The sequence below is a fragment of the Thalassophryne amazonica genome, chromosome 13 (genome assembly GCF_902500255.1).
Source record: "Thalassophryne amazonica chromosome 13, fThaAma1.1, whole genome shotgun sequence".
In the NCBI taxonomy this organism is placed as follows: domain Eukaryota; kingdom Metazoa; phylum Chordata; class Actinopteri; order Batrachoidiformes; family Batrachoididae; genus Thalassophryne; species Thalassophryne amazonica.
Window position 1 is genome coordinate 59,782,598 of NC_047115.1, and position 25,484 is coordinate 59,808,081.

General features: G+C 41.8%; 1 protein-coding gene across 1 annotated transcript in view; it reads left to right on the forward strand.

Annotated features, from left to right (window-relative positions):
- The window catches only part of disc1 (DISC1 scaffold protein), a 210,245-nt gene that overhangs the window by 134,196 nt on the left and 50,565 nt on the right, over window positions 1-25,484 (forward strand). Inside the window, exons 10-12 of the mRNA XM_034184501.1 lie at window positions 3,239-3,299; window positions 19,636-19,879; window positions 24,330-24,374. Of these exons, the coding sequence (XP_034040392.1) occupies window positions 3,239-3,299; window positions 19,636-19,879; window positions 24,330-24,374 (350 nt within the window). The remainder of the gene's footprint in view (window positions 1-3,238; window positions 3,300-19,635; window positions 19,880-24,329; window positions 24,375-25,484) is intronic.

The window sequence follows — 25,484 nt, forward strand, 5'->3', positions numbered from 1 at the left end:
CCCAAGGTCGCTTTACACAGAAATCCTTCATAAACTGTAATTGAATTAATTAAATTAAAATAAATCTAATTCTGAAGACATGATGTCTTCATCAGGCTGAGGTGAGCCCTTTTGTAATATTTTGCCCATTCTGACCATCTCTGCATGAAAAGTAAGTTTTGCATTTCTATACTCTGACTCAGCGGCGCTCTGTGACGTTTCCTTTTCTTTGTAACGTTGTTCAGCTCTGTGCCCACTGCTGAGCATACCACAGACTAACGGAGTGGCTCTCTTCTTTATGTGCTTTTTAATGGTGTTTTTATTCGTACGGCTTGCCAGTGACAGCAGCCTCCCACAGACTTTCAGAAAGTGCTTGTGTGGTTCCACTCAGCGCTGGAGGAGGCTTGCTGTGCCTTCCTGCTTCATGTGTTGTCCCAGTGCCACACCATAGACATCATACTATAAAGGAAAGAGTATTTTTTTATCTGTCACGCCTGAACAGACTTACTGCTTTAGCAGCGGGTTGGCATGGTGACAGAATAGCACGCTGACTCTCGTCGGCTTATAAACGAACAGTACATCACAGGAAGAAATATTAACAGTTATTAAAGTGATGTCTGTGTCTCACACATGCTTTTCATACTGACTGTATCTGTTCCTCTGTGTATTATTTCGCATTGCCATCTTGCATCTGTCTGCAGCCGCTGCCGTCCACGGTCGGCCTTAATGCCCCTATGTATTATTCAGCGGCTATCTTCTTGCATGCTGCTTAATGGAGCTGGCATGGATGGAAATTGACAAGAGAGATACTGTCAGGTTGAATAGGATCTCAGACAGCAATTAGAGGGTGGTAAGTGAGCTGGTTGGTCCACATCCACCAGATCTCCTCTGCAGATAAGTGACGGCTCCTCCGGTGGTGTCCTTCTTCCTGTGATTGAGCAGATGTGGCCACTTGGAATGGAAATTATTTTTATTTTTTTTCTTCCTCATATTCACAAAGTGCTCATAAATAGATTATTCAGATCTTTTTACGTCCACCAAGGACGTAATAAAATTGTCTGCGTTTATTTATTTATTTGTCTGTCTGTTAGCAAGATTACGTCAAAACTACTACACGGATTTTGATGAAATTTTCACCACAGAAAGATATTAGAGCAAGGAAGAATCCACGAAATTCTGGAGGTGATCTGAATCTGGATTCCGATTCTAGATCAAGTTTCACTTTATATAGACTTTGAAAGATTACTGTTAACAGGATTACATCAAAACTACTGCACGGACTTTGACAATGTTTTCACCACGGATACATATAGGCCATGGAAGACTCTATTAAATTTTGGTGGTGATCTGGATCTGGATCCATATTCTACTTAAAGATTTCACTTTATATAGGCTTTGAAGGATTACATAAAAACTACTTAATGGATTCCCACCAAACCTTCACCACAGATAGATATTAGGGCATTGAAGACTCCACTGGATTTTGGAGGTAATCTGGATCCGGACGTCAGAAATCTCTGATTGCTCTTGTTTTTTTCTGCACTAATCAGAATATGGGCAGGTGCATGTGTCACATGTCTCACTTTGTGGTTTTCCACTGTTGCAGCTTCACAGCTTGTCTCATCCTGGATTTGAACTGTCTACTGAATCATCCATGAGACAGTAATACAAATCAGATTTTAAACATCTGCGTGATTGCATGTGTCAGTGAGACCTTCACACACATCACTCAAGAATATTTTTGTAAACCTCTCTTGCATTTCTTGCACCTTTTGGAGAACAACTGGCTCGTACGAGCGCATCACGCCAGCAAACGCTCATAAATCCAGATAATTGTGTAAATTGTATGTGGAAATCTGCTGAATTCCTTTTGTGTGTATCAGCGCGCTTTCACGAGAAGAGCAAATTCCCATAACTGATGCCCAAAAACGGCAAATAAAGCTAAGTCGCTTTTATATGACAGAACACGGATTAGCCACAGAGTAAATGAGAAGAACGTCTGTAGTTGTTAGCAGCGTAAAAGGTGGACTTTAGTGTCCTGCTAAAGCCAATGACTGTGGAAAAATTAACAAGTGCTTTTAATGCTGCTTCATTCGAGGGTTGGACTCTGTCGAAATAAGGATGTAATGATCTGATGTGAAAATATATTTAAATAATGTCTCACCACATGAAAGCCGTCGCTTTCAGCCACAGGAGAAGGTCAAGGTTAAAACTCCAAAAATTAACATTTCTGCAGTAATCCAGTGTCCCTGCAGAATGCTACCATATCATTAGCCTAATTAAATAAATGTATAATTATAAATTTATAATTGTACAGATAAACAGGATAATCCCATTGTAACTGCGATGTGAAATTTATGTAGGATTTTCAAAATAAACTAACTTCAAAGTAATTAAATATTCATTCAGTTCCGTAAAACTAAAATTGTGATGACACGACTCTACAGGTTTGGACAGTTGATAAATTTTGTTTGTACCTATGAAAAACTGAAAATATGACCTATCTGGTAAACATTAACGAACAAATGTCTTAGTACGGCTCTTTCTTGCAGGAGTCCCAATGTGGCAAAGCACTAATTGGTTGTTCTGTGAATATTGAGGTGGGCAGATTTCTATATGTGAGCATTTCAAGGGGAAAATTGTGCTGAAACTTAGCCACACTGCATGAATATATGCAGCGTGATTTAATATAAGTGCCTCCTATTGTGTTCAAAGATGTGCTGCTGCAGGGGGCGCATTCTCGTGTTTCATACATGAGCTCATTAACGGCGTTCAGACGGTCCTCCTCTCCATCCTGAGTAATGCTCAGCCTGCCTGTGTCTGCCTCCTCAGGCGGTGCGAGCAGAAGGGGGCAGAATGCAACATCAACTATCCATCCAACATTTATACCCCCAGAAAATCTGGCAGGATATGAGAATCAATGCCATGATAAAACCCTCTTTTATCCTCAGGCTGATTCCAATTTTATCCCTTCCTTGAGCAGTGGGAATGCTCTCCCCACAGTCGGGTGTTTGTCTTCCAGTAAGACGGAGACAGCTGGGCCTCCTTACTGCTGGAGCGTCTCAGAACAAAGCCGTCGCCCACAGTGATGACTGCTACCTTTGCTAATAGCACCCTACAATGTAGCTAATAGCGAGCCAGTGCTAATGGTGTTAAAGCTATGATTTGTTGCTAGGATACCCGTCACGATGAATAAGAGTTGTAAATGAAGTGCGTGTAACAGGCTGTTCTTTTTCTTTGTGCTTTTATCTCCTTACAGACAGCCGACTAAAAGAAAACACAACCAAATACATCGAGCTATTGGAGGACAGATTGAACAGGTACGTGTGCGTCAAAAAAGCCAGGATTTCACCAAGGATTAATGATGATAATAATATAGTTTGTATGCATTATGCTTTACATGCCTACTTCACAGGTGATTCACATGCTGATTTGGCAGTTTTTTCCAGATGCTGTTCCTAACAAATTTTAAGAACAACATAGAATTTGGGGCATGGATGGGTTATGAACCTTATACCTTTTTGCTGTGCACTGAAAATTGACAGGATTTAAATATGTGCATTGGTTTGCATATGATCAGGTTGTGTCCAAATATAAATGCTTCTCACTGAGAATCCTAAGAAAATTATGATATTTGGACACATTCTGCTGTTGTGTCACCGATGTACATATTTAAGTCGTGTTTCCTTAGTTTCAGTGAGGGACGAGGGTGCCACCACGTGAAGCTTTGTTTTAAACAATTACAGTGACAGTCAAAATAAAAATGCATTCAAGATTTGAATGAGAAAAAAAGAAAAAGAAAGCAGAACAACTAATAAATATCGGAGTACTGGGATACACTTTGAACATCTGCAAATAATACAGAGCACCCTCAGTTGTGAAATTATTGGGACTTGTAAAATCACACTCAAACTTGATAATTGGGTGGGAGGTGTGAGATCTGTAATTAAGGCACCCTTTATTAATATACCGCCACAAACACCCTGTTCGTCTGTGTGTCCATAAGTCTGTCATAACAAATGAAGTTGAACACCCTAAAGATGAAACATCTTGGTTGCATATGGTCTGTAATGAAATAGAAGCCAAAGTAAATATAAGAGTTTTTTTATTTGCATTTTCCATATCATCCCAAACGTTTCTGATTTGGGGCTGTAGATGAAAAAGTATTTTGCACAATATGACCCCTTTACTTTAACCCTGGTCCTCTGTCAGAAAAGGGTGGATTGTCCACGCTGGATCAGGGGAGAGTTATTGCCCCAAGTGGAGGAGTTCAAGTATCTTAGGGTCTTGTTCACGAGTAGGGGAGATTCGGGGTTTGGGATCGATAGATGGATTGGGGTGGTGTCTTTAGTACTGAACTGTTGTGGTGAAGAAGGAGCAGAGCCAGACTCTCGACTTACCAGATATAACCTCCTGTCCTCACCTATGGTAATGAAGTGCAGCAGGAAAGAACATGTTTGCGGATACAAGTCGCAGAAATGAGATTCCTCCATTGGGTAGCTGGGTTCACACTCCAGAACAGGGTGAGAACCTTGAACATCCAGGAGGGACTCTGAGTATAGCCGCTGCTTCTTTGCATTGAAAGAGGCCAACTGAGGTGGTTTGGACACCTAGGCAGGATGCCCCCTGATTGCATTACTCTGGAGGTTTTCCTGCCCATCCAACTGGGAAGAGGTCCTGGGAAATACTCAAGACACGCTGGAGGGATTATTTCCCCAATCTGGTTTGGGAATGCCTCGGGATCCCACACGAAGCGTTGGAGGACTTAGCCAAGGATAGGGAAGTGTGGAATGAGTTGGATGGTGTGCTGCCACAACAACTGTACCAATGAATGAATGTACACAAGAAATTTTGCTGAGTAAAATTTACTCTGCTGGGATAGTATTTGATCCCAGTCTCAGTAGAGTAAATTACACTCTATCATAGAGTGAAATCAGCTCGACAGGTCTCACAGACTGAACGGCCCGCCATGCCTCCACTGTGCATGTGTCATTCCGGAGCCCAGCTACCATCTGACAGAGTCTCTTCACCCAAAGCGATCATATGGATTAATGTGATTATTAACCATCAGATGACAATGTAAAACCTCTTGAATCATTCTATAGTCAGTTTTAAGCAGAAACAAGGCTTGAATCAGTGACGCTTTGAAATGACCGACACGCAGTGAACGCATCAGCTAGCAGCTCGTGTAGCTGTGGCGCTCTGATTGCTTCCTCCGTCTGTTATTATGGAATAATGATGAATTTATGCAGACATGATTGTTGTACAAAAGCTTCAGATATTTGTCGCTGAGATACAGTAGTGTTCAGAATAATAGTGCTATGTGACTAAAAAGATTAATCCAGGTTTTGGGTATATTTCTTATTGTTACATGGGAAACAAGATACCAGTAGATTCAGTAGATTCTCACAAATCCAACAAGACCAAGCATTCATGATATGCACACTCTTAAGGCTATGAAATTGGGCTATTAGTAAAAAAAGTAGAAAAGGGGGTGTTCACAATAATAGTAGCATCTGTTGTGGACGCTACAAACTCAAAACTGTTATGTTCAAACTGCTTTTTTAGCAATCCTGTGAATCTAAACTAGTATTAAGTTGTATAACCACAGTTTTTCATGATTTCTTCACATCTGCGAGGCATTAATTTTGTTGGTTTGGAACCAAGATTTTGCTTGTTTACTAGTGTGCTTGGGGTCATTGTCTTGTTGAAACAGCCATTTCAAGGGCATGTCCTCTTCAGCATAAGTTAACATGACCTCTTCAAGTATTCTGACATATCCAAACTGATCCATGATACCTGGTATGCGATATACACCATAGTAGGAGAAACATGCCCATATCATGATGCTTGTACCACCATGCTTCACTGTCTTCACTGTGAACTGTGGCTTGAATTCAGAGTTTGGGGGTCGTCTCACAAACTGTCTGTGGCCCTTGGACTCAAAAAGAACAATTTTACTCTCATCAGTCCACAAAATATTCCTCCATTTCTCTTTAGGCCAGTTGATGTGTTCTTTGGCAAATTGTAACCTCTTCTGCACATGTTTTTTATTTAACAGAGGGACTTTGTTGGGGATTCTTGCAAATAAATTAGCTTCACACAGGCGTCTTCTAACTGTCACAGCACTTCCAGACTACTTCCAGACTGTCTTTGATCATCCTGGAGCTGATCAATGGGTGAGCCTTTGCCATTCTGGTTATTCTTCTATCCATTTTGATGGTTGTTTTCCGTTTTCTTCCACGCGTCTCTGTTTTTTTTTTTTGTCCATTTTAAAGCATTGGAGATCATTGTAGATGAACAGCCTATAATTTTTTGCACCTGCGTATAAGTTTTCCCCTCTCCAATCAACTTTTTAATCAAACTACACTGTTCTTCTGAACAATGTCTTGAACGTCCCATTTTCCTCAGGCTTTCAAAGTGAAAAGCATGTTCAACAGGTGCTGGCTTCATCCTTACATGGGGGACACCTGATTCACACCTGTTTGTTCCACAAAATTGGCAAACTCACTGACTGAATGCCACACTACTATTATTGTGAACACCCCCTTTTCTACTTTTTTTTTTTTTTTACTAATAGCCCAATTTCATAGCCGTAAGAGTGTGCATATCATGAATGCTTGGTCTTGTTGGATTTGTGAGAATCTACTGAATCTACTGGTACCTTGTTTCCCATGTAGCAATAAGAAATATACTGAAAACCTGGATTAATCTTTTTAGTCACATAGCACTACTATTATTCTGAACACTACTGTAATTCACTCTATTTAGACTGGGATCAAATGCTATCCCAGCAGAGTAAATTTTACTCAGCAAAATTTCCTGTGTGTGCATGACCCCTCTAACAGTCAAGCACAATGTAAAGTAAACATGCACACGGCACTGACTGGTAACTTGTTAACTCGGGCTCTCCCACTTGGAAATCAGGTTGAGTGAATAATAAACAGAAGCAGCTCGCCTGCTGGATGTTCTCTCTCATCTTTGTTTTTCTTTAACTGCGACACCGTGTCCTCAGTGTCACTCGACCTCACATTTGACTTGCACTCGTCTTCCTCTTCAAAGTTTCACTCCGATGATACCTTTCCCACCATTTTATGTTTTTATAGCTCTTCATCAGATCACTTATACTTTACTTTCTCCTTCACTTACTAACAATTTGTATAAAACTTTGTCACCTGTGTTCTTTATTTATTGTGTCTCTGAGCTGTTTTAATGGCTTTTGGCAGGTCTGCGGTGGTTTTGGTTACACAACAGCATTGTGATCCGCTGCGTGGCCGACTTTTGCAGCCGAGGGTGTGGAACCGAGTCAGCTGTTGACACCAGACATCTGTTTGTGCGTCTTTATAGAGATTAGTGCTGCTTTGCTTATCTCTCCAACAGGCAGAAAGCTCCAAACCACTGTGATTGGGGCTTATTTCTGGAGTGTTTTATCATCATTTAAAGCCTTTTACAGCTGAATGAATGCAGCTTGTAATGATTTTGTGAGCCTATATGACCTATGCTATTTTTCTTGCTTGGTTTGTTTTTGAGTGTTTGGAGAGTTAGGCTGCCTCTGTTCTCTTTGAGCTGGAAAATCCTGTACTACCACAGTCATTGTGTGCATGCTTGACCCTTGTCTCTGGTGTGTTAAGAGAGGGGGATCGCTTTTTGTGTTGCATCCTCGAAAAAGCAGGGTCATGCCTTTGGATGGGAGCCAGGACTGCACTGCATGCTGTAGGATGTTGTGTTGGTGACTAACACACAGGGGGGGGCGTCTGTGTGGTCAAAGAGCAGCATAGCTGCAAGCTCAACGCCCTGTAGGGAAGCAAGGCTTTGGACTTTTTCTGTCAGTATAACACATATCTGCTTTTAGGCTTTCTTTGTGTGATTGTGAGTTGTTGTGTGTAACTCCATCAGTGTTGAAGCGGTCCTTTCCAAAATGATGACAGTGTAGCTCATTGACACAAGCAGCAAAATCAACTCACATTTACTTTGACTATAGTGAAAATAGTGTGCAGTAAAAAAAATAAATAAATAAAATAACACTCATGATGAAGCCCTCAAACCTGAAACTGAAGTATTTTCTTTCATTTTTAACAATATTTTATTAGTGCTTTCGATGTTTGATAAATCCTGGCACTTTAGTACAGATGGAAGACACTTGGTCTGTTTCAGGGTGAGCAGCTGGGAGTGCTGAGCTAATCATGTACAAATGTGTAACTTTACAACAACTGCAAGAAGAGTTCTCTATAGGCCCTGAGGACTACTGGTGCCAGTGCTTACTGTATCTCCGGATTCTGTAGCGTGAAGCAGATGAGAGTCTGGGTGGGATGCAATTTCATCTCTGGTTATTTCCCCACTCAAGGCTGAGTGGACTGGGACAATGCAGAATAAGTGTCTTGTGGAAGGACGGGGAACAATAGCCTGAAGCACACAACTGGAATCACACCACAGTCTCTGTACCACTCTACCATGAAGCTATGTATCTGTTGATATCACAGACAAAAGTTTCATTATGTACAGTTTCTCCAGTCACAGCCACAGATGACTTAAATTTTCTTCAGAGTTGTAATAAGTGTTTTGGTGGCTTCCCTCACTTGTCTCCTTCTTGTACAGTCATTCAGTTTTTGAGAACTGCCTACTCCAGATTATTCAGTACTATACTGTTTGTATTGGTTTATAACTGAGGTAAATATAGAGCAGGTGTCTCAGTGGATAAAATAACTGGGCTACTAATTTGTAGTCCATCTCACTACTTGTCTGTGTCCTTCGACAACATCCTCAATCTCCAGGACATATTCAGTGATTTGGAGATGTTCATGTATCCATCTCCTGACGTGTCTAAAGAAAACCCGCAGTAAAAGTGATGCTTTGAACAATTACCCTTCTATTTAGTTGGGTGGTTTACGAATGGGTTCAGAAAATGGAATGACTGTGTGTACAAATGGGTGTAATTCCTATTGTGATTATAATGCAATATTTTTGGAAAACAACCTGGAATAAGCCAATTCAGCATCTGGGTACACACAGTGCATGCTGGGCCCGGTCAAAGTTCACAACTACCCAAAACACACAACAAGGGCAAACAGCAATGTAAATATTGAACACTGGAAAGCCAAAGTTTTGACAGAATATGGTGTTCCATTCCAGCAAAGAAGGGCGTTTTTTTAACTAGACTATGCGACACGGTTAGTTAATATGCTAACTCCTAGTGTTTCTCTCCTCTTTGTGACATTGGCTGAGCAAGATGGCAGCATCTGTCCTCGCTGTACTTTCTTTTAGCACATCATACATTGTCTATTAACACATACAAGCAGGTTGATGCATGCACACACCCATCATCTAAACTTTTCCAGGCAGCTGTAATGTCCATAAATGGTGATAGACTGCTGTGGTGAAAGGATGGGGTGGGGATGGGGGGCAGAGACAGATTAGTACTGTGAGATGTCTGGTCTCTGTGGAGATGCACAGTGTTGAAAAAACCAATTATCTCTTCCTCACTGAAGACTAGAACAGGATGTCAGAGATGCTGTAAATGTGTCACCAGAACAAAAGCCCATTTTGTTCAGATTATAGTGCATTATGTCGATGTTTCATTAGGAAATGCCTCTTATAATCATGTAAATTTACCCATTCTTCTGACTGGATTGGCACACCTTTGATAATATTTTCAAGAATAAAAAAAACCAGTGCATAAATGACAAAACTATACAAACAAGACATGTTTTTATTTATTTATTTATTTATTTCTAAACACAGTGGAAGACTGGAAAACTGAGGTGAAATGTTCCATTTATACCTTATTGATATATTATTAATATACAGCAGCTTCCATTAAAGTGCAAAATGTTGGAGCTGCTAGCTGGTACAAAGCTGGTAAAAAGCGCAACAGTTGACTTTTCTGCCACAGTTTGATTTCAGTTTATTTCATTTTATAGATCACAGCAAAGCTGGCAAAACTGTATGGGTCTGATTTTTTCTAACTTCTTAGTTTAAGAGGTTTTAAGCCATAAATATATGCATAATGGAGGAATGTGTCTGTTGTTTTGAGCATTTTATTTTAAATAGCTGGAGTAATATGGCTTGTTGTGTGGCGAAATGTCCTAATGGATCATCTAAGATGTCCCTGCTACAATATTTGCGCCGAGTGAAATTCTCATCTTATTTAATGTTGTATTCTAACGGTGTAAGCGCTTTGGAACTCGCAATAGCCAGCAGCTATTGGTGGCTTGATCTGTTAGGTTATGCTCATGCACAATTGCTGAGAAAATAATCAGCTCATTTTAATAACCACACCCAAGCAAAGCTTTGAGAATCACTGTCCAGTCCCCAAAAATATGATTTAATTAACAGCTGAACCAAGATTAGCCTGTAGTTTAGCTCTTTCAGACTCAAAGATAGGGCCATGTTCAGGCTTCTTTTGTCACACAACTGAGCCACCCACAGTCCACCTCTTTATCCATTTCTGGGCACATGTTGATGTAGACAGAATAAGGCCTGCCAAAAATTGTGACACCCAGATATGGGCTTCATCTTGGCTGTTCTGGTGTCGCCAACCGAACAGTACCCCCTATAAATCAGTTCGTCCTGCCTTCACTATGCATGCGTCATTTCAGAGCATCAGCAGCATCCTTTCTGAGCGTCATCAGCAATTCACAGATTATCACCTTGTTTCTGCATCAAACTGCACTCCAGTCGTCATCTATCTCAGCGACAGATATCCGAAGCTTTTGTACAACAATCATTTCCACATAAATTCAGCATTATTTCAGAATAAAAGACGGGTGATCACAGCACCACAGAAAAAAGACGGGAGAGCGATCAGAGCGGGACAGCAGCACGTCAGTAGCGACTCATTGATTATTGCCTTGTTTCTGCTTAAAACTGAACTAGAATGATTTAAGAGGTTTTACTTTGTCATCTGGGGGTTAATAATCACATTATTCCTTTTGATCGCTTTGGGCATAGAGAGTCAGACTCAGAGAGTCAGTCTCAGATGCGCTGCTGTGGTGCTGTGATCACCCGTCTTTTATTCTGAAATGATGCTGAATTTATGTGGAAATGATTGTTGTACAAAAGCTTCAGATATCTGTCACTGAGATAGATGATGACTGGAGTGCAGTTTTAACAAGAAACAAGGTGATAATTGGTGAATCGCTGCTGATGCTCCGAAATGACGCATGCACAGTGAAGGCAGGGTGGACTGATATTTAGAAGGGACCATTTGTTCGGCGACACTGGGTCTCTATAGAAAAACAGTGGGTGACTATACATTTTAAGCCCTGTACAGTTTTCAACGTGGGGAAAAAGCCCAGTGAACGTCCTCTAAATGCGGAGATTCTGTAATTGCTTCCAGCAGTTGTAGGTGTAAAGTATATCAAATTTTTATTCACATTTTAATTTTTCTTTGCCGTTGGTACACATGAACACAATGCCTTGCAAACTTTCAGAATTAAACACATTAAAACACAGTATTTAGGTTCAGTAACCATGGCTGGGCTGCTTTTCTTTGCAGTACTAGTAATATTCCTGCTTGAAGGCACGACTGAACAGTATTTATCCAGTCAGGAGAGTTTGAGCTGAATCTGCTGGTACCAGCAGAACCAGATCTCCATTTCCACAGTCACATTAATAATCCTGTTTGTAGGGCCGCAGCGCCTGGAGGCGAAAGAGCAGTCCTGTCAGTCACCAGCCCCATGGCAGCGCTGACGGGTTGCAGAAAGTCTCTCCTATTACGGGGTCATCGGCAGAACAGCACGCCTACACTCTGCCACCGTCAGGAGGCAGAGTGACCGGCTGCCACCAATTAACCCCTGGAGTGAGAGGGACGCTCAGGATCTGCTGCGTTCTCTGAATTCCTAACAAGTGCACACTATTTGTAATGACATTCATTTGTACATGAAAAGTATTTGTGATACATAAGTCTTTGATGTTTAGAAAAAAAATCTGTTATTGTACAGAAGCTGAATCCCCACAGAGAATGATTTATGGGTTTAGCACATGTGAGTTAACATGCGTGTTCCAACGAATATCCGTGTTTGTGTGCGTGTGTTTCCCACTTCAGAAGAGACAAATAACAAAGGCACGTTTCAGTAAGTGTGTCCCCGCCACAGCAGAATTCAGAAGCAGCGGCGCTGAGTACAGAATTGGCAAAGGCAGGAGGCCGGGCACAGCCATTTTTCTATTGTCCGCGTGCCAAATGAAGGTTAGCAAACGGCTCAGAGGCGTGCATTGGCAGGGTGCAGAGGTTGGCAGCCTTTTCAGGCAGGACATGGGCTGGAAAACAAGTGGCATTCAATTTTCATTGGCCCTCATCAACTGCCGGAGAAGGAACAGAGGGAGAGAATAAACAGTGCTGTCTGATTTTAGTTTGCATCTGATTTTGGACCAGGATTCTGCAAAACAGTGGATTTATAAAATCTAACTTCACGGCACGCAGGGAGGTACGCTGGACGTGCACAGATACAAGTACGTTATAGGCGGATTATTGTTTGGGGGTGTTCCTTGGCATTGACAACCTAGTTGCTTGCCCGGGGGGGGGGGTCAATGAGGTGCAGATATGAAAACGTCCGATGAATCTTTGCAATAAACTGACAGGTTAAATGCAGCACATGCGTACTTTCCTTTTCAAGACACTGAAATACACACATGAAGGGAAATGCATTTTGGGAAATGTGATTTCTTTGTGTTATTAGAGCTGGTAACCTTTTTTTTTTTATCATTTTCTTCAAGACAATGCGTAACAACTTGAGCGAGGGAAGACATCGAAATGGCCATTAATGATGCATTTCATTGTTCACATGTATTGAAAACAATGTCTTCTTTTAGAAGTCGCTCACAAGTGAGTCTGTAAGTAGCTGTATTATGGTTGTTTAGCATGTCCTCTGATGAGGGATGCAAAGTGAAAACAGATTGTGAAAAAGCAGAGATGCAGAAAAAAACGTCTGCTTGTTAGTTGGGCTTCAAAGAAAGGCAATGGCTGAAATTCAACCTAAGGATTAAATATATTTTGATTTATTCATGCAATTAAATTACGAGAAGACATATGTGTGCATAATATTGCAAAGCATAACACAATAAAGAATAAAACGTATTTCCATTGTGGTCCTTGGAAAAATACACACACACAAAATAAATAATATAAATTTGGGCAACACTGGCAAACTGAGTTATTATTGACTGGATAGAGCAAATGATGATAATTTAAAAGGAAAAGAATTACTGTAGGCAAAAAACTCAACTAGATTTAACCTGCAAAAAAATCACTAGCATTTACATGTATAGTAAGTAAAATACTGATAGTATACATATTCACTGATGTATATCTCAGATTAATAAACTGTGCAATACGCTTGTTGAACATTGGACTTACCCAGTCCACCGCATATATGATATTTCTGTTCCACTTACAGTGTACATAGTCTTTCTGTATTTTTTTTTCATTGTCTTGTTTTGCAATGCCTAGATATTTGTTTTTGCCTTTTATTTGCACATTTTCCTCTGCCCTACTGTTGCGCAATTCTGCTACCACTGCTGCTGTGACATTACAAGTTTCCCTGTGGGGGTCTAAGGGCCCTGTCACACTGGGGAGAGGATTAATTGCGCATGAATTGAGTATACAAATCGCGGGCGTTCGTTGTCGTCCGCAACAAAAATGACCAAAAATGACAACTGTCCCAGTATGAATTACGGATATATTAATAATATATAGCGAATATATGATGAACAATCACGGTTATATAACGCATGTAGTGAGGAAACGGATCCGACACATTGAGATTATCAAGGCAGTATTACGGGTGTATGGTGAATGCATTGCGCATATGTTGCGCGTGCACAGCCTCTGCATTGCGGTCATAAAATAAGCGCACTCAGGCTGTCTGCATCACTAGTCACACCAACAATACAGCCTCTGGAGCATTTGCTGGACTTGGACAAGTTGATCACAGAGTTAATGTTCGTGTTGTCATGCGAGGGTTAACTGTTCATGAGTTTGGGGAGCGGGGGGGGGGGGGGGGGAGAAGCCGCTCCGGGTGTGAAACGGTGTTTTTTTTTCTTTCTTTTTTTTGAGTGAGTTGTGGATAAACAGCAACTCTTCCTTTTGTTGGTGTTAAATAAAAGTCCTGGATTGCAGCAGCTACGTCTTTGTGGATTTACACAGCTGGACCCGCACTGACTGGCAGGTATGTCGCTTTCTGTCACACTTTGGGTTTACGTGACGTGTTTGTTATTCATTGACAGATTGTCCGCAAATCAGCTGCAAAGCAGATGTAATAACAACGCTTTATTCGTGGCCAATTTGTATGCATTTGCTACAACATATTTTAGTTTGTGATGTGGACATGATGGGCACGCAATATATCTGTTTTACACACTGTCCCAGTCCGCTGCCAAGCCGCAAATCCCCGTCAGTTGCGGATATCGACAGATATACAGCACATAGAGTGAGTATGTATTGTGTATGAATTGAGTATATATGGAGTATGTAAGGCAGATGTCATCCGCATTCAGATTTTTGAACAGCTCAAAAATCCTGGCTGCGGACATGCGTGCCTCTGCGATGATCACGGGCGTGTTCGGATGACGGCCGACTCATACAGGCATGTTACACGGACATTGCGGATGTTTGGCGAATATGAGCCAATTCTGTGTGCAATCCATATGCAAATCCTTCTAAACACCAGTGGGACAGGGCCCTAAGACCCCGATTTCACAGGGTGCTGTTCTACCACGATCTCCCATAATTGCAAAAAAGAGCAAAAAACGGGATGAAACTGTTATAAGCTGCAGACCTGGCAACCCGCCCGAAAATGAAAGTTAAGGTGCTGCGCCCTCGACCAGACACGATGGAGCTCTTCAACTTTGAACAAAACTGCAACAAATGTTACTTTGGCTTCAAAATATTACCCTCATGTAGCACGATCAAACAACTTTCAAGCTGTACTCACTAGAAACATCTCGTTTAAAGATGTTCGAAAATGGCTGAAGCTGTTAAAGTAGACCTGCATTGAAATAAATGTGGTCAGATTTCAGAAAGAAATAGCTGATATGTATTTATAAGACCCTTGTGAATGCAGTAAAGTAAATCTGTAAGCCCAAATTTGTAATTCAGCGGCAAAATCTTCGTTTAAAAATGACAAATTTGCAGCTAAAATTTAGCCCTCTCTGAAAACAGTTTGTACAGCCGTATCATTTCCAAGACGTCAGGGACAAGACGACGCGCTCCCGCCTTCAGTCCGATCCCGCATTGAAATTGATTTTATCTGTTAGTAATGTTACTTATACACGTCCTGGTTTCAACATCCAAAAGTAAGCTGCAATGAATGTGAGATACAGATCTGTGTGCTCAGATCAGCAACGACATCGACAGCGGGCGCCGTTCTTCACCGACACCTCGCTTTCTGCCTCCGCTGCTCTTACCGAGTCGTGCTCGGTAAATGCAGAAGCGGGCCACTCACATCGCCCGTGTCTGTTGTGCAACCGGCACCACGTCCCTCTCTACTGAATGGAGGTGCAGCCAACTTGGCACAAGTCCAGAGAATACGCTCGCTGTTTTGATGCAGAGCGGCCGGTAACACCTGTTGCTGCAAGGACAGACTTTCCGCAGTGCCGCACGTCTCGGTAATCGGAGCTGCAGAGCTCCGTGGCCGCTGAGAGAGGTTTATAACTTTTTAATGACTTGGATTCTTTGCGGGTCCTGCCTCTATATCCTGCGACGGTACCGGAGGCGAAAGACAGTAGATTTTCAATGCGACACCACTCAGTCAAACGGGCGTATGAAAAAGTCCCCCAAAATAATTTTCAAGCACAATTAAAAGAAATGTGTACTCACCAAACGCAAGACAATATGAAGTTTTAAAAAAAGTAGATCCTTCCGTATAAGACAAGAAAAAGGTGCAGATGCAAACTGACGTAAATCCACAAATTACAATTGGCGCAGTGCTTGCTGGGAGAGGGTCATGTCCGTGACGTCTCGGCAGCGTCCATGATGAGAGGGACAATTTGCGGAGGGCTAAATGTTAGCTGTAAATTTGTCATTTTCAAATGAAGAGTTCTCCGTTGAATGACAGATCTGGGCTTGCAGATTTACTTTACTACATTCAGAAGGATCTCGTGTAAATATAAGTCATTTTTTGTTCAAAAAATCTGACTGCATTTTTTTCAATGCAGGTCTCCTTTAAGACTGTGAACACCCTGAGGTCACCGCGTAATGACATAAATTTTGCAAATTGGGATGAATTTTTTGAACAGTTCAAAAATTTGACCCTGATTTCAAACAATGATGGCCATAACTATATCAGGTTTGTTCAGGATTGACACAGATGGATAAAGAAGTTACTATGATGCTTCAAAAGGCGTCCCGGTTTGCTGTTTGAGATTAAATGGGAAGGAACGGCCCTCTGTGGAGTAGTCCATTAATAAATGAATGTCATGTATCTGTCACTGGGTCGTCAACATGCATTAAGACATGACATTTATTTGTTATGGCTGAGATGATAAGGGAGACAAAGGGAGGGGCCAGGTTTGGACAGCTGGTCTGTTTGTGACGTTAACCAAGAAGAAGATGAAACCCATCAGGGCCACACTGTTGTGAAAGTGTCGTGACACGGACCCACAACAGGGGGCGTAAATGAACGGACAATGAAAGAGTCAAATATGAACACTTTACTGTTGTGAAAAGCACAACCAAACACAGCTGATTACAGAATAAGTACAACAGTCAATTAGCAAAGGTGACGTGTGGGCAGGCTCGAGGATAGAAGACGTCTGTCCTGAGAAGAACCGGAACCACACGATTTCCTCCGCCGCCGAACCCGGAGAATACTGGAGCCGCCAAATCCCGAACACCCCAGGTGGCCACTGTCTCCGCATGTCGGATCTGGTACTGCTGGCGAGGAGCAGAGACAATCAGATGTGGGTGTGTGAACACCCAGTAACAACAACGGTGGGAATTCCACCTCCACCTCTAACACACACTCATCTGTTTAACCACTTATCTGACGGGAAGTAGGACGAAACAGTCGCGACCCACGCCGGTCCTCCGGTTAGACAGCTGCAACACAATAGCACTTGGAATCAATCAATGCAGGCAGAGAAAGTTACCTCCTAAGGTAGACGATATCTCGGCAACGAGGTGGAGATGACGTCCGGTCTTTATGGAGTGAGATGATGTAGAGTAGATGGGTGACAGCTGTCAAGAGATAATGAGTGACAGCTGTCACCCCCGGCTGTGTCCGTGGCGGCAGCGCCCTCTCGTGCCTGAAGCCCGCACTTCAGGCAGGGCGCCCTCTGGTGGTGGGCCAGCAGTACCTCCTCTTCTGGCGGCCCACACAACACACACTGGGGGACTGCTGGTGGAAGATCTTGCCTGGGGTGGCAGAAATGCCACTGATCAGACCATACAATACAGTGTGTGTGTGTGTGTGTGTGTGTTCATTCTGTTTGCACTGAATGTGAGAATTAATGTTTGTGACACAGATGCTCCTCCTGAGACTGAAATGAGCACAAACACAGAGATGGAGGATGTTTGTCTCTTAATGCTTTCAGCTTTAGTTTGTCTCTCATACGATGTCGAGTCCTTGATGAGTAAAAAACAGACACGTCTTTTTAGTCCTTGTCCACAGTTTATCTGCCTTTGGTTTGTCTCACAGCTGAGCTCTGCTCAGAGAACTCCACTGATCACTGACTGGATTCCAAATTTTCTGAATAAATTCAATCAACTGTAGGCAATTTAATTGTTGTCCCCCTGTTTTGTCCTCTGAGCTTGTTTGTGGGATGTCACAGGGTCATGCTGAAGGAAACTAACTCAGTGAGTCGATAAATAAATATGAGTGTTCTTGTGTACTCAGCAGAGACGAACACTTTCAGGATCTGTTGTTTGTTTCAGCTGCAGCTCTTTGAAGAAAAGGTCACCGTGCCAGTAAGATGTTCACTTTCTTCATCATTTGTCCACGTTCAGCATTTTATCAGCTTATATTATGTAGTTTTTAATATACATTTTGACACTTGCAGGGAATTTTTTTAGACTGAAACATTTCAGAACCAAAACAAGATTTTGGCTTGCATATCTCTCTGAGTGTTTATGTATTATTTATTTCTTTAATTTATTTCTTCCCTCTCTCCCCTGTGAATGCATTAGAGACAGGCGTCTGTTTAAGACAGCGAGTGACTCATCTTTGTTGACGATCTTTGTTTAAGCTGGCGCGAACGTTCCAGCAATAATGATGATGACTTTAAAATAAAGGTTTTGAAAATTAATCCTAAACATTTTCATAATAAACGATGCACATCATCGTGCCATGCGCAAGCCACACACACACACACACACACGCGCGCGCATCTTGTTTTATAGACAGATTCATTAATTTGCTATACCCACTTACAACCCCAATTACAATTCATCAACTTTCCCAGTCTTTTGTTGCCCCGTCCCAACTTTTTTGAAACGTGTTGCAGGCATCCATTTCAAAATAAGCAAATATAAAGTCTATCAGTTTGAACATTAAATATCTTGTCTTTGTGGTGTATTCAGTTGAATATAGGTTGAAGAGGATTTGCAAATCATTATATTCTGTTTTTATTTACATTTTACACAATGTCCCAACTTCATTGGAATTGGGGTTGTACCCCAGGTAAGGGTCACAGAGGGGCTGGAGCCTATCCCAAAAGTCACAGGGCGTGAGGAGGGGTACACCCTAGACAGGACGCCACATATAAACAGAAAAGACATTCAAACCTGCACGCACAATCTACAGTCAATTTACAGTCACCACTTCAGCTAACCTGCATGTCTTTGGATGTGGGAGGAAGCCAGATCACCCAGAGGGAACCCACGCAGACACGGGGAGAACATGGAAACTCTACATAGTAAGGACCAGGAGGGAAGCGATCACGCAACCTTCACTTCATAACATAAGCTGTTTATGTACAGTATCAGTCAAACGTTTGGACCCACTTTCCCGTTATACGTCCATCATTCTTTTCTGTGTAAATGATTTTTTTTTTCACCCAAGTAGTTTAAAAACAAAATTGTACTGTCACACAAATTTACCCAACCAGTGATGCCTAGAAATATGCTGAAAGGTGTGATAGTGTTATCATGCAAACAGCTGATGAACTGATTAGTTTGTGGTGAATTTTGATGTGCGGGATCAATTGAAAAAGCAGCTTTGTTTTGTCCATGTCATAGCCCCTGGCCACCTACTAAGAAAATTAGCAACAGCTGTGATACTGACATGTACTCTGTCTGTCACCTGCTGACACACTGTATGTTGTGTGTCCAATCCCCTAACACATTAAGCTAGCAACCACAGGGGACAAACATAACACCAAGCTCATGGGCAACTATGGGACAACATATACAACTGAATGGGAAATGCAAAAGGAAAACTGTACTACAAATTTGTGACGCTAACTTAAAACACTGTTTTGTAAACTTGGAATACCTTTGAAACACCCACGTTTCCAAACATTATTCGAGAGGCTGCTTGAAAAAGAAAACATCACACGCTGTGCTGCCACCTGCTGAACAGTTCAGGAATGTACACCCATATCAAATTAGGAATTTCATATTAAAGTCTGCAGAAGGTGCAGGGTTTGTACATTTACTATGTAATGATACATGAGTTGATATCTTGATTATCAACTTGATTAACACACTAATCTGTTTGTCTGTAGCTGTGGCTGTCCAGGTTTGGACTGGATCTGGGAAGCCGACTTGGAGGCGTGTTACCTGTTCTTGCGAGGCCTGCAGCTGCGAGCTCCCAGCTGCAACGGCGCCAATGTCGAAGACCTCCCTACTGCAGCAGTTGCACATCCGATGGAGCCCTGCACCAAAGAAGAAGAAGACTGTGCCATGCTGACTGCTTTAGGAGGGCGCTGGTGTCCTGATGCCAACTTACAGAATTCTGAGTTCACCAAGGTAACGTATTGGTGAATTATTCTACAAATAAAAAAAATACCTACACAAACTCTTACTGTGGTAATGAGTGAAGATTGATGTGTGCAGACTGTCACTTAGAAATGATTTGTATCCAGAAAATGAAAGATGTCCTTTATAGACTTTCCAGCTCTCAGAGATGCCACACAATTCACTGACACAATTTGCATTTGTGCCAGTGAAAGGTCAAGTGAGAGCAACTTCTTCATTTTTGTGTGATGGGTGTTCACAAAGACAGTTTGACTATTCAGTCTTTCATACAATTTGACATATTCAGTCCAAACATTCAGCTGTTGTCAAAGAATCAAACCGTTGACTGCACTGAGACGAGCAGCAGTCTGTGGTGCTTCAGCTCCAAGCCACTTCTAAATGAGGAAAATGTGTGGGTGAGGGAGGCGCCCATTTGGAAACATTTTGACTTTGTCAAACAGTTTCATTCTGCATCGAGCAGATTTCAGAGTCTGCTTCTGCATGTGTGTGTGTGTGTGTGTGTGTGTGTGTGTGTGTGTGTGTGTGTGTGTGTGTGTGTGTGTGTGTGTGTGTGTGTGTGTGTGTGTGTGTGTCTGTGTGTGTGTGTGTGTGTGTGTGTTGCCTGTCCCACAGTGATTTGAGGTCCACAGCCCTGGGGCTGAGTCCAACTCAATTCTTTCCTCTCCTCGCACTTTCCTCCGCCCACATAGTCTGAAAGGCTCGTCTCAGATAAGACCAAAGCCAACGCAGCCAGCAATAATAAAAAAAAATCACCACACTTGTCAGGTTTTTTTGGGACTAATCATCTGCTGTTTTGTAGCAGCAGTGGATACTTTCATTTTGCATTTCCTCATTTCCCATCATGGAACAGAGCTGATTTAATGAACAGAGGCTGTCAAGGGTTTGTTAATAATGATCCATAAAGCACCCGTTCACATTGTAATTAAAGTGCACCCTAGTCAGCCGCTACTATGTAGTAAGTAAAGTGTAAAGGGTGATGCTTGCTACTTGACCTGAGTACCACGTGCACTGCGAAAATAAGGGCTCCAGTGAGCGGGTCGTGATCTAATATATAGGGCTGACCCTTCGTGCGTGTGTGTGTGTGTGTGTGTGTGTGTATGTGTGTGTGTGTGTGTGTGTGTGTGTGTGTGTGTGTGTGTGTGTGTGTGTGTGTTTGCGCACGTACACTTTCAAACTAAAGGCCCCAGTGACCTCCCCCTTCGTGGGCCCCAGTCACCATAACAAGTTTGATGTAGATTGCTTAATTACTGGGGCTGTGCATAGAGAACACACACACACACACACACACACACACACACACACACACACACACACACACACACACACACACACACACACACACACACACATGGTCAGCTTTATATATTGGATTAAAGGGGTAAATACTTTTTGTTTGTTTTTATACTTCTGTACTAAGTGAACCTATTTCTTTCTTTAATGTCATCAAACAATAATATAATTTAAATGCTCGACAGGGTGATTCCTTTTGTCTAGCCACTGTAATCCTGCCACTTTAATGACATTTATTAACTACCCCCATACCTGTGACCTTGTTGTAAAGTTCAACTTTACTCTGATATTTTCCTTTTCCTGCTCATTATTATTCTTATTTAACCTGCATGGATCTGTCTTCTGCCTTCCCTTTCTTTCTCTGGCACCTCCTGGCAACTCCTTCTAACATTTTCCTCAGAATTAAAGGTGAGACAGCCATCATTTCTCTCTTCTTTGAATGTCAAAGCTCTATTTTGTGTAGAAAAAGTCCTGAAAAGTCACGCTGCGCTTTATCATGCGGTTGAAAGAAACACATGAAAGAAAGAGACATTTTTGAATAGTAATCTGTAAATTACACATGAAGAAACTCAAATCTGTCATTTTACTGACTCATTTATGTTGTCAGTGGTTTTTGTGCCATTTGTCAAACACTGATAACACAACATAAAGAATCATTGATAGCAGCAGAACAGTTAAAGGGGTTAAACTGTGTTAAATCAATTTTATATACTCTTGAGTTATTTATATTTATTCCATTTTATTATTTTATTTTGGTTTTATTCTATTCTGCTGACTGTTTTTATCTTAAGATTTTCAGATTTTTTAATCTCTTGTTTATCCTTGGTTTCATTTATTTAATTATTTAATTTCCTGTAGGACTGAGATTTTTATTAATATAAGGTGCATTAAAAATGAAATTTATTATTATTATTATTATAGCAGAGATTTCATGGTTAATATCTCAAAATAGAATGTCAGAAATGTCAGAATTCTCATCTGGACTATTTGGATGTAACTACACTCAACAAAAATATAAACGCAACACTTTTGGTTTTGCTCCCATTTTGTATGAGATGAACTCAAAGATCTAAAACTTTTTCCACATACACAATATCACCATTTCCCTCAAATATTGTTCACAAACCAGTCTAAATCTGTGATAGTGAGCACTTCTCCTTTGCTGAGATAATCCATCCCCCCTCACAGGTGTGCCATATCAAGATGCTGATTAGACACCATGATTAGTGCACAGGTGTGCCTTAGACTGCCCACAATAAAAGGCCACTCTGAAAGGTGCAGTTTTGTTTTATTGGGGGGGGATACCAGTCAGTATCTGGTGTGACCACCATTTGCCTATATGCAGTGCAACACATCTCGTTCGCATAGAGTTGATCAGGTTGTCAATTGTGGCCTGTGGAATGTTGGTCCACTCCTCTTCAATGGCTGTGCGAAGTTGCTGGATATTGGCAGGAACTGGTACACGCTGTCGTATACGCCGGTCCAGAGCATCCCAAACATGCTCAATGGGTGACATGTCCGGTGAGTATGCCGGCCATGCAAGAACTGGGACATTTTCAGCTTCCAAGAATTGTGTACAGATCCTTGCAACATGGGGCCGTGCATTATCCTGCTGCAACATGAGGTGATGTTCTTGGATGTATGGCACAACAATGGGCCTCAGGATCTCGTCACGGTATCTCTGTGCATTCAAAATGCCATCAATAAAATGCACCTGTGTTCTTCGTCCATAACAGATGCCTGCCCATACCATAACCCCACCGCCACCATGGGCCACTCGATCCACAACATTGACATCAGAAAACCACTTACCCACACGACGCCACACATGCTGTCTGCCATCTGCCCTGAACAGTGTGAACCGGGATTCATCCATGAAGAGAACACCTCTCCAACGTGCCAAACGCCAGCGAATGTGAGCATTTGCCCACTCAAGTCGGTTATGACGACGAACTGGAGTCAGGTCGAGACCCCGATGAGGACGACGAGCATGCAGATGAGCTTCCCTGAGACGGTTTCTGACAGTTTGTACAGAAATTCTTTGGTTATGCAAACCGATTGTTTCAGCAGCTGTCCGAGTGGCTTGTCTCAGACGATCTTAGAGGTGAACATGCTGGATGTGGAGGTCCTGGGCTGGTGTGGTTACACGTGGTCTGCGGTTGTGAAGCTGGTTGGATGTACTGCCAAATTCTCTGAAACGCCTTTGGAGACGGCTTATGGTAGAGAAATGAACATTCAATACACGAGCAACAGCTCTGGTTGACATTCCTGCTGTCAGCATGCCAATTGCACACTCCTTCAAATCTTGCGACATCTGTGGCATTGTGCTGTGTGATAAAACTGCACCTTTCAGAGTGGCCTTTTATTGTGGACAGTCTAAGGCACACCTGTGCACTAATCATGGTGTCTAATCAGCATCTTGGTATGGCACACCTGTGAGGTGGGATGGATTATCTCAGCAAAGGAGAAGTGCTCACTATCACAGATTTAGACTGGTTTGTGAACAATATTTGAGGGAAATGGTGATATTGTGTATGTGGAAAAAGTTTTAGATCTTTGAGTTCATCTCATACAAAATGGGAGCAAAACCAAAAGTGTTGCGTTTATATTTGTATTGGATTATTGACAGAAAAATATTTACGTACGTATAACAAAAAAGTCACTTTGTATTACTGCAGTTGGATGCTGTTGAACACAGTGGATTTTGTGTGACTGCTTCATTAAACAGTCCCATTCTAGATGCTGTATGTAGAATCAGATGGCCAGCTGCACCTGTTCTCTTCAGAGCTTGACGTTATTACATGTTGCACAGTTTTTAATTAAAAGTATTAATTAAAACTTTGTTGATTACTATTTAATGTCAGTGTGCCTGCCTTTGTCGGCACAAACAATACCGGCACAATAATTACCCTTTTCCTTAGCAAAGAATGAAGAATTACACATTGTGAATACCAGCAAAGGAACATGTAGTACAGATGAGCCAGTTAATCTATTTCCTTCTTGTCAGGTTTGGCAATGCATAATTACAACCTCTCCTCATTATGATGATGTTGCACATGTACAGTACACAGCCAGCGTAATTGCATTTTCAATAATTCATGAGCAGGTTTGTGACTGTGTGGCCTCAACAAATGTTTCCCTGTTGTTGCAGAAACTGGAGGAGTTCTTGTTCTGCATGGAGGATAATCACCAGGAGGTAGGTTTGGACCTAATGCTGATACAGCTGCTGCCTGAACAAACGTTGACCAGTGGAATTAAAGTGTCACCTACACTGACTCCAGGTGTACTAAGAAATGAAAGAATCCATCAGCTGACCTCAACCTTAACATCACCTTTGTCACAATCAATACTAATCGACCTGAAAACCCTCAGCTGGCATTGCAGACTGAGTTTACACAAAAACTGTTTAAAATCTTTAGACACAATTAAAGATGAGTGTTCTTAGAATTTATTTAATGCTGATATCGACAGTGATAGTTATCAATACTTGTATCGATATTAGTCTCCACCATTTTATCACAAATATAATGACACAAAATTTTAAGAACTGAAAGATGAAATGGATCTTTTAATCAAACCTATGTAGTCCCAGTGTCACAGACTGAACGGCCCCCCTACAGATCAGCCTTGCCCCCCCGTTTCTGTTTAAAACTGACTTTCAAATGATTTAAGAGGTTTTATTTTGTCATTTCATGGTAAATAATCATATTTTTCTCTTTGATTGGTTTGGATGTAGAGATTCAGACTCAGAGGCTCAGACTCAGAGACTCAGTCTCAGACGTGCTGGTGTTGCGCTGTGATCTCTCCGCCATCTTTTATTATGAAGTAATGCTGAATTTATGTGAAAATGATTGTTGTACAAAAGCTTCAGATATCTGTCACTGATAGATGAATGGAGTGCAGTTTTAAGCAGAAAAGAGGCGATAATCGGTGAATCGCTGCTGACGCTCCAAAATGACACGTACAGTGAAGGCAGGGGGGCTGATCAGTCTGTGACACCGGTCTTGCCTGCAAGTGTAGCAAGAGGGGAGCGCAATGGTCATTAACAAGTGACACAACAAAAATATTATTAATTTAAATATGATTGTAACTAGCTGACCTAATTTCTTTGGCTTCATACAAGCTCACATGAATAACACTGTGGCCTGGAGACTCAGTGGGTGAGAAGTTGAGCTATTAATATACAGATCTGGGATCAGTTCCCGGTCATGCTACTTGTCTGTGTTATTGGACAAGACATTTCATCTGCATTGTCTCAGTCTACCCAGCTGTAAGTGGGTACCAGCCTTGCCTGGGGAAGTATCCT